At 37.4% G+C, this 16794-nt stretch overlaps 1 protein-coding gene across 1 annotated transcript; it reads left to right on the top strand.

The window, feature by feature from the left end:
• Window positions 1–16276, top strand: LOC141298793 (neurofibromin-like). The gene is made up of 15 exons (XM_073829105.1): window positions 1–60; window positions 6528–6671; window positions 7529–7612; window positions 7760–7950; window positions 8034–8140; window positions 8286–8353; window positions 9992–10067; window positions 10161–10318; window positions 10849–11022; window positions 11618–11746; window positions 15138–15212; window positions 15315–15446; window positions 15756–15890; window positions 15995–16108; window positions 16193–16276. The coding sequence occupies exons 1-15, from the start codon at window positions 1–3 to the stop codon at window positions 16274–16276; spliced, it is 1731 nt and encodes a 576-aa protein (XP_073685206.1).
• Window positions 16277–16794: the final 518 nt, after the last annotated feature.

A 16794-nucleotide genomic window follows, 5' to 3' on the forward strand; every position in this document is an offset into this window, starting at 1 on the left:
ATGGCGGCGCAGAAGCCCGTGGAGTGGGTCCAGGCCGTCATCACCCGATTCGACGAACAGGTCAGAGCTCATCTAAACATCTCTGTGAACGCCTCGTCTGCACGGATGCGCAGTTGTCGCGTACAGGTCGCAGCGCATTCGTGCAGCAACTGCGCGTCCACCTTTCTCATTCTGATGCTGTTGTGTTTATATCTTATAACAACATTGAATGCAGGGGACGGGGCTAGTTTAGCAGTACATGTTGCTCAGCATCCGCTACTAAATCGCGAACTAACATTCTCATCAACTCGAAACCTAAACAAACCCTTCTACCTAAAACAACAGGGCAAGGGTTCATCTTGAAAATAATTCCTCTAAAGTGATCACTTGACCACTGGTGTTAGGGTTAGGACCTGGGGGGTGTTCTATAAAACAAATTTACCACGGTAGCCAACCGCAGTAAAGATAGTTTGCGGTTTGATATTCAGATTTCTTTTGGCTGTAAAAACACAGTGCGCTGTCATAAACATGCAAATAATGCCGAATTTCGTTCTCCATGATATGTGAATTCTGGTGATGCTGTTCTTCTGGCCGAAATCAGGATTTTTTTTTCGAATCGACTTTTAATTTTATAATGCTTATAGCTCCGAAAGTTGGACACTTAGAAGACTGAAACCGTGTCATCTTAACCAGCATGACCTGTGAATTTTTTCACAGCAAAGCTCTTGTCCGTAAACCCCTTTGTAGTCCGCTATAAGGAATGTGAAAGATAGGCGCTCTTGATGTTTAACGTCATTTACCAATAAACACGCAGACTGCTCGAATACAAAAACACTGTTTTTAGGTCAAACTCGATTTGTGAAAACGTTCACAATCGCAATTTATAACGTGTCAGTGTTTCTTTTTGCTCTGCTCCCTCTTTCTTTTATCATAATGTCACGCAGTGCTGTTCCAGTGAATAAAAGTTTTCATTATTAGGTAATGAGCTTATATAGTTGTAAACTTTATTTCAAAGGTTTTGATCGTTGTACCTTTCCCTGGTTACTGGGCTTCAAATTCTGATTTGTAAAAGAATATTGATTTTTAATATAGATTATTAATATAGAATATAAGATTTTTCTCAGTTGAAGGTTTCCCTGAACCCTTAACTTGACTATTCTGCATTGTGATAAATTTGACAGTGCAGTTCAGTTAACCCTTTCCTGATTCATGTACATTGCAATTCTGATCTGTGAAAAATTTCACAGTTGAGTATGGATCAGCTGACCCTTCTCTGAGTCACTAACATCACTATTCTGATCTGTGAAAACTTTCACAATTGAGTACGGATCAACTAACCCTTCTCTGAGTCACTAACATCACTATTCTGATCTGTGAAAACTTTGACAGTTGAGTATTGGTCAGCTGACCTTTCTCTGAGTCACTAACATCACTATTCTGATCTGTGAAAACTTTCACAATTGAGTACGAATCAGCTGACCCTTCTCTGAGTCACTAACATCACTATTCTGATCTGTGAAAACTTTGACAGTTGAGTACGGATCAGCTAACCCTTCTCTGAGTCACTAACATCACTATTCTGATCTGTGAAAACTTTCACAATTGAGTACGAATCAGCTGACCCTTCTCTGAGTCACTAACATCACTATTCTGATCTGTGAAAACTTTCACATTTGAGTACGGATCAGCTAACCCTTCTCTGAGTCACTAACATCACTATTCTGATCTGTGAAAACTTTCACAGTTGAGTACAGGTCAGCTGACCCTTCTCTGAGTCACTAACATCACTATTCTGATCTGTGAAAACTTTGACAGTTGAGTACGGATCAGCTAACCCTTCTCTGAGTCACTAACATCACTATTCTGATCTGTGAAAACTTTCACAGTTGAGTACAGGTCAGCTGACCCTTCTCTGAGTCACTAACATCACTATTCTGATCTGTGAAAACTTTCACAATTGAGTACGAATCAGCTGACCCTTCTCTGAGTCACTAACATCACTATTCTGATCTGTGAAAACTTTGACAGTTGAGTACGGATCAGCTGACCCTTCCCTGAGTCACTAACATCACTATTCTGATCTGTGAAAACTTTCACACTTGAGTACGGATCAGCTGACCCTTCCCTGAGTCACTAACATCACTATTCTGATCTGTGAAAACTTTCACACTTGAGTACAGGTCAGCTGACCCTTCTCTGAGTCACTAACATCACTATTCTGATCTGTGAAAACTTTCACAATTGAGTACGGATCAGCTGACCCTTCTCTGAGTCACTAACATCACTATTCTGATCTGTGAAAACTTGTGAAAACTTTAGTGATGTACATGACTCAGAGAAGGGTCAGCTGACCAATACTCAACTGTGAAAGTTTTCACAGATCAGAATAGTGATGTTAGTGACTCAGAGAAGGGTCAGCTGACCAGAACTGAACTTTGAATGTTTTCACAGATCAGAATTGTAATGTACATGAATCAGGAAAGGGTTAACTGACCATAACTGCACTGTTAAATTTATCACAATGCAGAATAGTCAAGTTAAGGGTTTTTGTATTCGAGCAGTCTGCGTGTTTATTGGTAAAGGACGTTAAACATCAAGAGCGCGTATCTTTCACATTCCTTATAGCGGACTACAAAAGGGGTTTACGGACAAGAGCTTTGCTGTGACACCGGTTTCAGTCTTCTAAGTGTCCAACTTTCGGAGCTATAAGCATTATAAAATGAAAAGTCGATTAAAAAAAATCCTGATTTCGGCCAGAAGAACAGCATCACCAGAATTCACATATCATGGAGAACGAAATTTGGCATTATTTGCATGTTTATGACAGCGCACTGTGTTTTTACAGCCAAAAGAAATCTGAATATCAAACCACAAACTATCTTTACTGCGGTAATAAACCGGCGGCTTATTTTAGTTAGTCTGACTTATTGTCACTTGATTTGTCTTAAAATAAGTCACAATAACTGAAATAAGCCTGACTTATTTGGTAAACTTGTTTTATGGAACACCCCCCTGGAGAAACGTACCTGTCAACCTATTGTTATTAAAGAAAAATCTTAATCTTAAATTTTTGTTGACCAGTTTCTGCAGTTGTATTTTCAGGTTAGGGTCAGGGTCACCCCTATGGGGGATGTGTCCCATCTGCCAAACCACTATGATGCCCAAGCCAAAATAATATATCTTTCGCATTTTATTTAACCATTCAACTGCCACAAATATGCAAATTCCCTATTATAAATAAATAAAGTCCAGCTTCTTGGTATATGCAATCGATTTTTATGTAGTTGTAGTGTTTGATTTAATACAAATGTAACCCTGGACCACAAAACCAGTCATAAGGGTATTTTTTTTATAAATAAGTGAAGAAATGAGATTTCTGTTGATGAATGGTTTGTTAGGAAAGGACAATATTTGGCCAAGATTCAACTATTTGAAAATCTGGGTGCAAAAAAAATCTAAATACTGAGAAAATCGCCTTTAAAGTTGTCCAAATGAAGTTCTTAACTTTTGATTAGTAATATGCATTGCAAAGTTTTGATATTTATGGTAGGAAATTTACTAAATATTTTCATGGAACATGATCTTTATTTAATAATATAATGATTTTTGCTATAAAAGAAATATCGATCATTTTGACCCATGCAATGTATTTTTGATTATTGCTAGAAATATACCCATATACTTAAGACTGGTTTTGTGGTACATGGTCACATATAACAAGAAATAACATTGTGTACTCAAGAATGATGATTAAAAACATAAAGTGTCATTGCTCGTTCGAGAGTTTTATTGCTTTCTTATTTATAGATGTTGAGATTGTACCACAATTTAGTGCATTTACATTTATTAATGTAAAACCTTTCAATAAACAAAGACATATGTAGATATTCAGGCAGTTTCTTGAAATTTCAACCACTTTGTGTCACTGTACCAATTTAATCAAAGATGTGTTGTTTTTTTAATTAATAATTAGATTTATTTCGTTGTTTATTTTCTAAAAGGTAGAAGGCTGTGAATATTTGATTATCTTTGGTATCCTTGGACATTCGGTAGATTTTAAGTCTAGAAAGTATTATGTTCAATTTTAATATCATATGTGACCCTGGACCACAAAACTAGTCATGAGGGTCAGTTTTTTAAAATTGAATTTTATATATAATCTGAAAGCTGAAGACAATTTTTGGCCAAGATGCAACTATTTAAAAATTTGAAATCTGAGGGTGCAAAAAAAAAAAAAAAATATTGAGAAAATTGCCTTTAAAGTTGTCCAAATAAAATTCTTAGCAATGCATATTACTAATCAAAAATTAGGTTTTGATATATTTATGGTAAGAAATTTACTAAATATATTCATGGAAGGAACATGATCTTTACTTAATATCCCAATTTGTGGCATAAAAGAAAAATTTCTAATTTTGCCCCATACAATGTATCTTTGACTTTTTTTATTTTTGAGTTTTGCGTTCCAGGGTCACATATTTGTATGCAAACATCTTATAAACAGTTATTTACTTGCATACCATATCATAAAAATCACAAAAACGTGTGAATAAGCTCCATCTGTAAATCGATGCATTTATGTAGCGAGCAAATACTTCAAAATCGAACGTCTTGTTAACATACAGAGGCTATCAGAGTTAAAATTATGGCATTGGTTGACCAAATGTTGCTCCAGGAACGTGTCCTGCTTTTGTAATTCACATCATGTGAAATCAGGGTTAGTGTTTATACTTTCACTTCATATTTTGTGTCCCACAAGTGAACCGACCTCACAGCTGACCCTTGATTGATCCACACATCTTCACTTTCTTGTTTAAGAGCTGCGTCATCAGTTTAATATCTCTTCAGAGCTGTGCTGGGTTATTAGGTTACTTCAGATGGTTTCTGTGAGGTACGTTGTCTGATATATAGCTAAGTAGTATCTTACACAATGATGACTCTCCCTCTTTAGTGTGGATCCTACTGGTCTCAACCTGCAGTTGTACTGATGAAACAGGTTAGAAGTATAACAGGCGAAAGTCTGTGAATGTTTAAGCTTGCATGTTTTCTTTTCATCTCTTTGTTGAATATACATAAGTTTTTGTCTAAAATTCGACCAGACACCAAAGAAACATTGACAGACTCAACGGACTGTCATGACAGACACAGAAGTTGCATTGTTTGCTCATCCTCATAGTGTTCCAAACCCATTTAACTCACAAAAGGCAAGTCCCTGATAGGATTTTGTATTTCATGTTTGTTTTCATTTCCATTTCAGGGAATTCAGTGAGTGTCAAGATGTTTATGAGCCGGTTAAACTGGCAACACATGAAAAATATTTCAGTTTAGGCCTCTACTAGCTAACTCCAAGTAAAAGCTAGTATTTCTGCCTCTCAGAGGTTGCTGAAGGTACTGCAACAACAATCATTTTGGAAACATAAACCAGTGTTTCCACATCAAGTCTTTAGTCTGATTTCTTTTTTTTTTTTTTTTTGGAGGTAAATACCAGATTTGGTGGCATATACACACTGACTGGTGTTCTTGAAGGTCTCAAAAGACCGTCTAGCCAACAGTTGGGACACTGAGGAAGCCTTGTTAAAGAGGCCTGGTCAAGGGTGGCTTGTGGTCTGTGTCGGGATCATTGCAGTTTGATTGAAGTTCAGTGGAGATTAGGGGTTTTTGTGATGCTAAGCCTGGTCTAAGCACTGGATAATCCCAAAATGGGATTCTGTGCCGCCAATTGGTTTTTAGTAATTTTCTGACTTGCTCTTTGAAACCGAGATGTTTGCTACTGGTTATTTTGTTGTAGCCCAGCAAGTTTTCTCATTGATTTAAGAAGTAGTTCACCTTCTATATGTTTCCTTTCTGATTTGCTCACCTCATATGTGACCCTGGACCACAAAACCTTAAGTAGCATGGTTATGTTTGAAGCAATAGCCAAAAATACATTGTACGGGTCAAAATGATTGATTTTTCTTTTATGCCAAAAATCATTAGGATAATAAGTAAATATCATGTTGCATGAAGATATTTTGTAAATTTCCTACTGAAAATACATCAAAACTTAATTTTTGGTTAGTAATATGCATTGCCAAGAACTTCATTTGGACAACTTTAAAGGCAATTTTCTCAATATTTAGATTTTTTTGCACCTTCAGATTCCAGATTTGAAATAGTTGTATCTTGTCCTATCCTAACAAACCATACATCAATGGGAAGTGTATTTATTCAGCTTTCAGATGTATAAATCTTAATTTCAAAGTCACATATTGTAAAATACAAAGGTGATTTTTTTTTAAGGATATTTTATTAAGTATAATAAATATAATTGCCTGCTAGGGCTGTCGAGCTACAAAATGACAAAAAAGTACCATAAAACACCAAAAAAAGTTGTTCATATGACTTCTGCACTATATTTCATGTCTTTATGTGATGAGCAGAATGAAATTTATACACTGATAACTCTCTTTCAGAGAGTGTTTGTCCTGTAAGTGGGTTGAAACAGTTTATGAACAGTTCTGAATGTGTTTGTATCTTAACACAGTGTAACTGTGCATTTTTTGTTTTAGCTTCCTGTGAAAGTCGGCATGCAAAACACACACACTAAAATCAGCACGGAACACAATAAGGAATGTCTGATCAACATCTCCAGATACAAATTCTCCCTGGTCATCAGTGGACTTACCAACATACTGAAGAACGTCAATAACATGGTGAGTGTTTATTTAAGAGTTGATGCATGGACACAATAGATATTTACAAATGGACTTAATGTGTATTTTTTTTATATTTTTTAATAGGTACACTTCCATTCAAAATGTTAAAAATCAGGACAATTTAATGTTTTTGAAATAGGTCTCTTATGCTTACCAAGGTTGCATTTATTTGATCAAAAATACTGTAAAAGTTAGAATATTGTAAAATAATCTTAATATTTAAAATAATGTTTTTTATTTTTTATTTTAATACTTTTTTTAAAAATTGAATACATTCCTGTGATGGCAAAACTGAATTTTCAGCATCATTATTTCAGTCTTCAGTGTCACATGATCCTTTAGAAATCATTCTAATATGCTGATTTGCTGCTCTAAAAACATTTGTTATTGTTATCAATGTTAAAACAGTTGTGTGGCTGAATATTTATATGGAAACCGTGATGCATTTAGACTTTTTTGATTAATAAAAAGTTTGAAAGAACAGCATTTATTTGAAAGAAACAAACATATATGTAACATATATGTAACAGATCTATTTACTGTCACTTTTGATCAATTTAATGCAATTTTAACTGCCTTTAGCAGCTGATGTTTATTTTAAAATTTAGTATTTTTGAATAATTTGTTACATTTTATCTTATTTCAGATATTTTTGTTACTTTCTCTTTTGTTTTGATCCTATATCAACATTAGGCCTGTGTCTTTCTGTCTAGTCATTTATTTTGGATATTAAAAATATTGGTTGGTCACTAGGCGAGAGCTACTGTGAGTTTTTTTTTTTTTTTTTTCTAGACTATGGCACATGTGCTGTTCATCTCTCTCTTACAGTAGTTTGCTATCTCTATCTCTTACAGCGGATATTTGGCGATACTGCAGAGAGGAACCTTTACCTGTCCCAGCTTATCATCATGGACACACTGGAGAAGTGCCTGGCAGGGGTGAGAGATGGCTGCGGACCGTTCATTGTGTCTGATCTCCATGAGCTGTCACTATTGTGGCATTATTGCCTTTTCAATGTAATTTTGAAGCTCTGAGATGCACATCTAGAGGTTGATAATTCCTACAATCTCTCTTTCTCTCTCCAGCAACCAAAGGACAGCATGCGTCTGGATGAGACAATGCTCGTAAAGCAGTTATTGCCTGAGATCTGTCATTTCATCCACACATACCGTGAGGGAAACCAGTACGCGGCGGAGCTGAGGAACTCAGCCTGTGGGGTTCTGTTCTCTCTGAGCTGTAGCAACTTCAGCGCTGTCTTCAGCCGCATCTCCACCAGGTACATACAACCCCTTGTGATTAGATGGAAGGATTGAATGGATTTGATCTCTCAGATTTTTTTGTCTGTCTTATTTCCTGCAGGTTGCAGGAGCTGACTGTCTGCTCTGAGGATACTGTAGATGTGCACGACATTGAGCTCATCCAGTACATCAATGTGGACTGCTGTAAATTTAAACGCCTCCTGCAAGGTTTGATTGACTCAAAGTTTACTCTGAGCCTAAATAAGTTGATGTGGGGGATTCTGGAGAAAATATTAGAGGCAACAGGAAAAGTATCTATTTTTTTTCTTTTAATGTGTCAAAGAGTTAAAGATGAAGTCTTTTCTCCTTGCAGAAACTGTGTTTAAATTTAAAGCCTTGAAGAAGCCAGCCCAGCTGAGTGTCATATACAATTTAGAGAAGGTAGGTGGAATTACTATTATTATGTAAAAAATATGTAAAAGATTACAGCTGTTATTAAAGGAGAAGTTCACTTCCAGAGCAAAAATGTACAGATAATATACTCACCCCCTTGTTATCCAAGATGTTCATGTCTTTCTTTCTTCAGTCGTAAAGAAATTACATTTTTTGAGGAAAACATTTCAGGATTTCTCTCCATATAGTGGACTTCTATGGTGCCCCCTGAGTTTGAACTTCCAAATGCACTTTACATGCAGCTTCAAAGGGCTCTAAACCCTCCCAGATGAGGAAGAAAGGTCTTATCTAGCAAAATGATCAGTTTCTAAAAAAAAATTACAATTCATATACTTTTTAACCCCAAATGCTTGTCTTATCTAGCCTTGTGTCAGCTCTGTTCCTTATTCTGGTTCAATACAGTTAGGTTATGCCAAGGGTTTTCAAAGTGTGCCTCCCCAGGGGGGCGCCAGAGCATGTCAGGGGAGGCGCAGGGGAAAAAAGTATTATATATTAAAAATATAATTATTGAGTTTAAATATTATATACATTTTTATTATGTTTAAATGTTTTTAATTAAACAAAGCTAAATAAAATACGTCAAAAATAAGAAAAACATTTTTCACCCAGAAGGCTGTAGCTGTGAATTCACTTCTGTTTGTCAAGCCCGCCAATCCAGTGCCGGCCCGTCCAGCAGGCGATACAGGCGGTCGCGGGGCTGTCAATTGGATTTTTAGGGGCGTTCGACTTGAAGCGGCGCTGTGCAGAAAGGTACATGTTAAAAATCAAAGTACCACAAGAGCTATATAGCGCAGACAGCTCTGCATGCTTTCAAATCACTTTGCGCTACTCTAATGTCATGTCGGTGTGCGTAGCGCAACTTCAAGCCACACGCACCTTCCGTCTACAAAACTAGGGTGATGCACCAGAGCAGTGCGTATATGTATCGAACGTATAAAAAAAGTCAGTATGTACGTTCAAATTTACTTTAGTAAAACGCGTGCATGGATTTTGCATTGTTTTGAGTCTGTTTACAAACCCGTTGTCTATTGGGAACATTTTAGTAACACATTTTTGCTCCAAATTCATTCAGGTCCAGGGGCGCCAATGGGTAAGCTGTGTCAAAACGGAGGCCCACTGGCTTAGACTTTGAAAACCCCTGGGTTATGTCAAAAAACTAGACATGAGGGGCATTTGAGGTTAAAAAGTATATAAATTGTCTATTTTTTTTAGAAAATGACCAGTTGTTTTGCTAGATAAGACTCTTTTCCTCAGCTAGGATCTTTTAGAGCCCTTTGAAACTGCATTTAATCCGCATTTTGAAAGTTCAAACTCGGGGCACCATAGAAGTCTACTATATGGACAGAAACTCTGAAATGTTTCCATCAAAAAAGTAATTTCTTCACAACCGAAGAAAGACATGAACATCTCGGATGACAAGAGGTTTTTTGTGAACTTCTCCTTTAATACTGTGATTAATTTTTATTGTGATATTAAGGACAGTTTCTGGCTTTTATAAATTTAAATGCTAATTTAGCATATTTTGTAATTTGTTGGAAGGTTTTTCTCTGCTGCCACCTAGTGAGGTCCTGTCTCAGTGCAGCAAACATCTGCTCTGTGTGTGTTTTAATTTAATGAAATTTGCAGGCGTTCTGGAACTGGGTGGAAAATTATGCTGATGAATTCACCAGGTTGTACCAGAGGCCTCAGGCGGACATGGCTGGTGCGTCCACTGAAAACCTCACCGTACCATATCAGTATTGCTTTGGAGAGGATACGTGAATCTGATCTTTGTGTGTGTGCGCGTTTGTTACAGAGTGTGCTGAGAAGCTGTTTGATCTGGTGGATAGTTTTGCTGAGAGTACGAAGAGGAAGGCTGCTGTTTGGCCCCTGCAAATCATCCTCTTTATCCTCTGTCCTGACATTGCGCAAGACGTGTCCAGAGACACGCCAGATGACTCGAAAGACAACAAGGCAAGCATATACAAACTTCTGCACATGTACTTGTAAGAATCTCCTCTTTACCTTTACTGTTCTTAAGTTATAATATCTGCTAATAAACCGATTAAATGGGCCATTGCAATTTATTAAAAGGGATGGTTCACCCAAAAATGAAAATTCTGTCATTAATTACTCAACCTCAAGTTGTTCCAAACCCGTAAGACCTTTGTTCATCTTCAGAACACAAATTAAGATATTTTTTATGAAATCCAAGAGCTTTCTGCCCCTGCATAGACAGCAACGCAACTGACATGTTCAGGGCCCAGAAAGGTAGTAAGGACATCATTAAAATAGTTCATATGACATCAGTGGTTCAACCTCAGCTTCATTAGGCTACGAGAATGGTTTTTATGCATAAAGAAAACAAAAATAACAACTTTATTCAACAATTTCTTATTTTGTAATTCTAGACAAAATTAGTAAAATATTCATACTATAAACCATAATTAGATTCTCTCTGAACTCTTTGCAATATGTATTCATGTGTTGCTTTTTTCTTGTAGAAACTGTTTTTGGAGAATCTACGGAAAGCCTTGACTGGTCACGGTGGAAGCAAACAGCTGACGGAGAGTGCAGCTATTGCCTGCGTTAATCTGTGTAAAGCATCCACATATATCAGCTGGGAGGATCACTCTGTTATCTTCCTGCTGGTGCAGTCCATTGTCGTGGATCTGAAGGTATGAACAAATATGGCTCTCAGGTAGAAATTGGACCTTTTTATTTAAGTTATTGGCTGGTTTGTGTTTCGAGTAGCAGAAAATGATTAAAGGGTTAGTTCACCGGAAAAGAAAATTCTGTCATTGTTTACTCACCCTCATGTTGTTCCAAACCTGTAAGACCTTCGTTCATTTTCGGAACACAATATTAAGATATTTTAGATGAAATCCGAGAGCTTTCTGACCCTGCATAGACAACGATGCAACTGACACGTTCAAGGCCCAGAAAGGCATGTGTCATGGTGCTATTGTGAACACGCATCGAAGACTGACACGGAAGAGAGGAAATTGTTGAATAAAGTCGTTATTTTTGTTTTCTTTGAGCACAAGAAGTATTCCCATAGATTCATAACATTACGGTTGAACCACTGATGTGGTATCTTTCTGGGCCTTGAACGTTTCATTTGCGTTGCTGTCTATGCAGGGTCAGAAAGCTCTCAGATTTCATCAAAAATATCTGAATTTGTGTTCAGAAATGAACGAAGGTCTTACGGGTTTTGAGCGACATGATAAATTACACAGTTTCACCGTTTGATGACTGTCTCTTTTCCTCCAGGGGTTGCTGTTTAACCCAGCTAAACCATTTTCCAGAGGCGCAGGCAGCCAAAGTGCAGACTTGGACTTAATGATCGACTGTTTTGTCTCCTGTTTCAGAATCAACCCACATAACAATCAGCATTTTAAGGTGTGTGGAAAAGTCAAGTCAAATGTATTCATAAAGCTCTTTTCACTTCATATCCAACTTTATATAAAGAGCTGGGTGATAATGAAGTTAAATTTTGCAGCAAAATAAAAAATATCAGGCAGTTAAGATTTGCTGTATAGTACTGTATGTACAGTTAAAGTCAAAAGTTTAAGTACACCTTGCAGAATCTGAAAAATGTTAATTATTTTAGCAAAATAATAAAAAATAAGAAGCATTTTATGGTTCCTCTTAAGTACTGACCTGAAAAAGAAATGTTAAATAAAAGACATTTACATATAGTCCACAAGAGAAAATAATAGTTTATTGTTGTGCTGTTCTTTAGAAAAATCTTTTAGCTCCCACAAATTCTTTGGTTTTTCTGCATTTTTGTGTATTTGAACCCTTTCTAACAATGATTGTATGAATTTGAGATCTGTCTTTTCACAGTGAGGGACTCATATGCAACTATTACAAAAGGTTCAAACACTCACTGATGCTCCAAAAGGAAACACAATGCATTAAGAGCTGTACTTTTTGAATTTCAGGGTAAATTTAACTTATTTTGTCTTCTGGGAAGCATGTAAGTATCTTCTGAAGGGCAGTACTAAATGAAAAAATATATTTAGGCAAAATAAAAAAAATGTACACAAGTCATTCTGTTCAAAAGTTTACACCCCTGACTCTTAATGCGTTGTTTTTTCATCAGTGAGTGATTAAACCTTCTGTAATAGATGCATATGAGTCCCTCAGTTGTGAAAAGGTGCATCTCAATATCATACAGTGATTGTTGGAGAGGGTTCAAATACACAAAAATGCAGCAAAAACCACAGAATTTGTGGGACCTAAAAGATTTTTCTGAAGAACAGCAGGCAGTTTAACTGTTCAGGACAAACAAGGGACTCATGAACAACTATTACTAAACAAAAAAAACAAGTTTTGGTAACAACACAGTAATAAGAATCAAGCATAACAGGGTAATTTTAATAAATTCAACATTTGTTTTCTCCTGTGGACTACATGTAAATGTCTTTTATGGAAAAATATCTTATTCAGGTAAGTATTAAATAAAAAATAACATGCATTTTGTATGATCTCTCGTATTTTGGTCAAATAATTTACATTTTGCAGATTCTGCAAGGTGTATGTAAACTTTGGACTTAAACTGTATCTCCTTAGGTGAGTGTACTGTATGTATGCAAGGAAAGCTGGATATAGTATATTTATTTTAATGATATTCTAATGAGCTTTGTGATATCATAACATCCGGAAAACAGTCCAAACAAGCCGTTCGTTGTAGTTCTTGAAAAGGGATTTTTTTTAAAGGGGTCATCCGGTGCCACATGCACTTTCACAAGCAGTTTGAACTGAAATGTGTGTTGGGAGTGTGTGTACACAAGCACCCTAGAATGACAAAGATCCACCCAGTAGTTTTCTTTTAATTAAGTAAAATAATTTGCCTCTTCTCATATCGAGCTGTTCTCAGATGCCTGTTGTTGTGGCGTAACACCGACAGAGGCCGCTCCTGCGATAGTTGATAGACAGCAGTGTTTTAGCATAGACCCGCCCTGAGTCAGATGTAAACTGACAGCACTGAGGGAATGTGGCCGCCGATCTACCTAAATGGGTTTATGTTTACGCGAATCAATTCTCACCATACTGCTTTAAAAACGAGGGTCAGTATGAAGCAGTTTTTGTGAAGCTGCTGCTGAAAAATGGGTCTGTAACTATTCGTGTTCTTGCTTCATCTCCACCAGAAGAAGTGAGTGTAATTTCTTTTTATATGAATCTTTGCTAATCGCCTTTTAAATAATGTGCTAAAGTTAGCGCGTTTCACGATGAATGCGGCTAAAGTGTAACATGCTCAGAGAACATGGTTATGTCATCTTCTCTATGTACATCCGTCTCAATGTAATTCATAATCGCACGTTTATAATGAACAATGCATTAAGGTGATTGTCTAGTTACAAACTGTGTATGTTGTAGTAAAACTACATTAAGCTTAGCTTTGTAACGCTAGATGGTTTAAAACGGTGTAACCTTAACGCAATACCTGCAAAAGTGTTTACAGCCCGCAACTGCATATGAGTAAAGACCATAACTACTCACATTTATGTATTTCAGTATTACGACGGGGTAAGTTATGTAAACACATTGCATTCGTCTCTATACCTCAGTAAACACATCGCGTTCGTATCTCTCTCAGTACACTACCCCGACATACCCTTATACAAAGATAAATCAAAGTGACATTAAGTTTACTAACCATTCAGACACGTCCAGTATAAGGCGTAATTGTCGAACTTCTTTGCGGGTGTCATCTTGTTTCTTCCAACTCCGGTTTTTAAATTAAATTTTAAATGGATGGGGTTGTACAGTGTCTTCAAAGCCCCCCCGGTGCCATTTTTCCCCAAACTATACAACTATACCCCCAACTGTTGTCTAGGCAACACCCCGTGTGCTCTGTAATGACACACCCCACAGAACTGAGGGGCGGGGTGAGCAGAGGTTCATATCATTTAAAGGGCCAGGTACTGATATCGCTTGCTGAGAACAGAGGGATTTTTTACCAGGTAAAATCAGTGTTTTTTTACACAACCATAGAGAATTTTGAATCAAAGTATATTACAAACTTTTCATTAGGACCCTAAAGCATCATATTAACTTGTGCATCCTATGACCCCTTTAAAAACAAAATATTTCCTTTTGGAGTGGACACTGACTAAAATTCAAAAAGCATAGTAGGACCCCTTTAAAGGATTAGTTCACTTCCAGAATAAAAAAATCCTGATAATGACATCCAAGATATTCATGTCTTCAGTCACAAAGAAATAAATGTTTTAGTTAATGTTTCTGACTTTTGACTTAAATGGGAGCCAACGGGTTGAAGGTCCAAATTGCAGTTTCAAACAATCCCAGCCGAGGAGTAAGGGTCTTATCCAGCGAAACCATTTGTCATTTTCAAAAAAAAAAGAATCTAATTTTCTCCTCCAACTTAAAAATCGCCTATTGCCTTTTTTCGCATAAGGCTTTTGACTTTCTTTACACATTCGCTTTGCAAACACTGGGTCGATTCATCCACCTACGTAACGTGTGACCTTTCCAACGTGACTGTTTAATGAATTTCTTTTGAAGAATCCTGGAACGTTTTTCTCAAAAACCTTAATTTCTTTGCTACTGAAGAAAGAAAGACATAAACATCTTGGATGGCATAGGGGTTAGTGAATTATCAGAAAATGTTCACTCTAAAAAGTGAACTAATCCTTTAAGCAGCTGAGATTTGCTATATAGCGTATACTGCTTAACCAGACTGTATTGTATGTATTCAGGTAAAGTTGGATATGCTTGTAGTTGCTGTATAATTTCACAAAATCTCTTATTCTATTTCTTTAAGGTGTGTCTGGCGCCCTCCTCACCTCCTACGTTTCATTTCGTGCTGGTGAATTCTCTCCACCGAATCATCACTAATGTAAGAGCTCCTTGTGTCCTTAGATCACCTCAGAGAGATAGGATGTCTGATTTACTCCCAGGATGTCCAAATGTCCTCTGTGTGTGTTCCGTCATGTTCTAGTCCCAGCTGGATTGGTGGCCGAAGATCGATACCGTGTACTGTTACTCGGGAGAACTGCGGCTAATGTTTGCGGAGACTCTGGGGAGAGTGGTGCAGGGCTGCAGCAGTCACGCCCCCCTCCGAATGACCTCGGTGAGACGCCCACAAAACTTCTCAGACACAAGATCCCCTCTAGTATCTGACACTGGGGAAAGATGCTGGGAATAGAATATTTGCATAGTTGCACAGTTTACTACATCCAGCCTACTATTTTTAGACATGGTATGTGAACAGTATGCTACATTAAATGTTCCACATAGGTCCATGTCATGACATGTTATCGAATTAATTAGAGCATTCATCTCGGAAATGAATTTGGCAGTTTAGGTAAAAATGACTTTGTATGATGCCTCGGATCCTTTTGTATATGTTACTATTTCTTTCTCTCTGTCTTCCTCTCAGAGTTTGACGTTTAAGGAGAAAATGAGCAGTCTTAAATTTAAAGAGAAAACCACTGATCTGGACACCAGGAGTCACAAATATCTGCTCTTGGCTTTGGTGAAACTCCTCCATGCAGATCCCAAATTGATGCTGCATGTGAGTGAAGAGGTTTAGATTGCTTTGGTTTTATAAAGATATGTGATATTTCTAAAGATATGCTCTTCTGTACTATTAATGTCACGGGTATGTGTGTGGATCAGAATCCAGGTAAACAGGGTCTGGAGGTCCATACCAGCACTGCAGATCTCATCACAGGCCTGGTGCAGCTTGTGCCGCTTGCTAACGTGGGAGATATTTCCCAGGAGGCCATGGAGGTGAGATCATTTGCATGACACTGTTTATCTAGTGCCTTTAGTATTAGCATGTAAGTTTTCAGTCATAATTTGTGTCTCTTTTAGGCTCTTCTAGTGCTGCATCAACCTGAAAGCATTGAGCTGTGGAACCCAGACGCTTCTATGGAAACTTTCTGGGACATCAGGTAGCTTCTTCAGGGATTTGACTCTAGTTAATTAATGCTCATTAGAAATGAATTGTAATTGTGTATTTGTTGGTCCAGTTCTCAGGTGCTGTTCTTCATCTGTAAGAAGCTGTTTGGTCATCAGCTGATCAACAGCACTGAGCTTCTGAAGTGGCTGCGAGAGATTCTCATCTGCAGAAACAAATTTCTTCTCAGGAACAAGGTGAGTCGGCCCTCTCGCCTGAACACAGGACGTTATGGGAAAATGTTTGCATATCCCTGACTGTGTTATCTGTATATTTATTAGTGGTGGGCCGTTATCGGCGTTAACGTGCTGCGTTAACGTGAGACTCTTATCGGGCGATTAAAAAAAATATCGCCGTTAATCTAGTCTCAAAGTTGGGTTGGGAGCTGGATCTATACTATGCAAGCTATGATGACTTTCACCTTGATATTTTAGCGCCGATGTGTACCTAGCCAAATTGCACTGTAGGGGGCGAAAAGGAGTCTTCAAACCTGTGTGTATGCCTACTGTGAAATTAC

Source organism: Garra rufa, chromosome 23 (assembly GCF_049309525.1).
Source record: "Garra rufa chromosome 23, GarRuf1.0, whole genome shotgun sequence".
Classification (NCBI taxonomy): domain Eukaryota; kingdom Metazoa; phylum Chordata; class Actinopteri; order Cypriniformes; family Cyprinidae; genus Garra; species Garra rufa.

What these genes read in the sequence shown, in the direction of transcription:
- LOC141298793 (XM_073829105.1), top strand. Translation starts at nt 1, where the DNA reads ATGGCGGCGCAGAAGCCCGTGGAGTGGGTCCAGGCCGTCATCACCCGA. An exon ending in TGGAGAAGTGCCTGGCAGGG is followed by an intron (nt 7,613 to 7,759) that starts GTGAGAGATGGC and finishes TTCTCTCTCCAG; the next exon opens with CAACCAAAGGACAGCATGCG. An exon ending in ATGACTCGAAAGACAACAAG is followed by an intron (nt 10,319 to 10,848) that starts GCAAGCATATAC and finishes TTTTTCTTGTAG; the next exon opens with AAACTGTTTTTGGAGAATCT.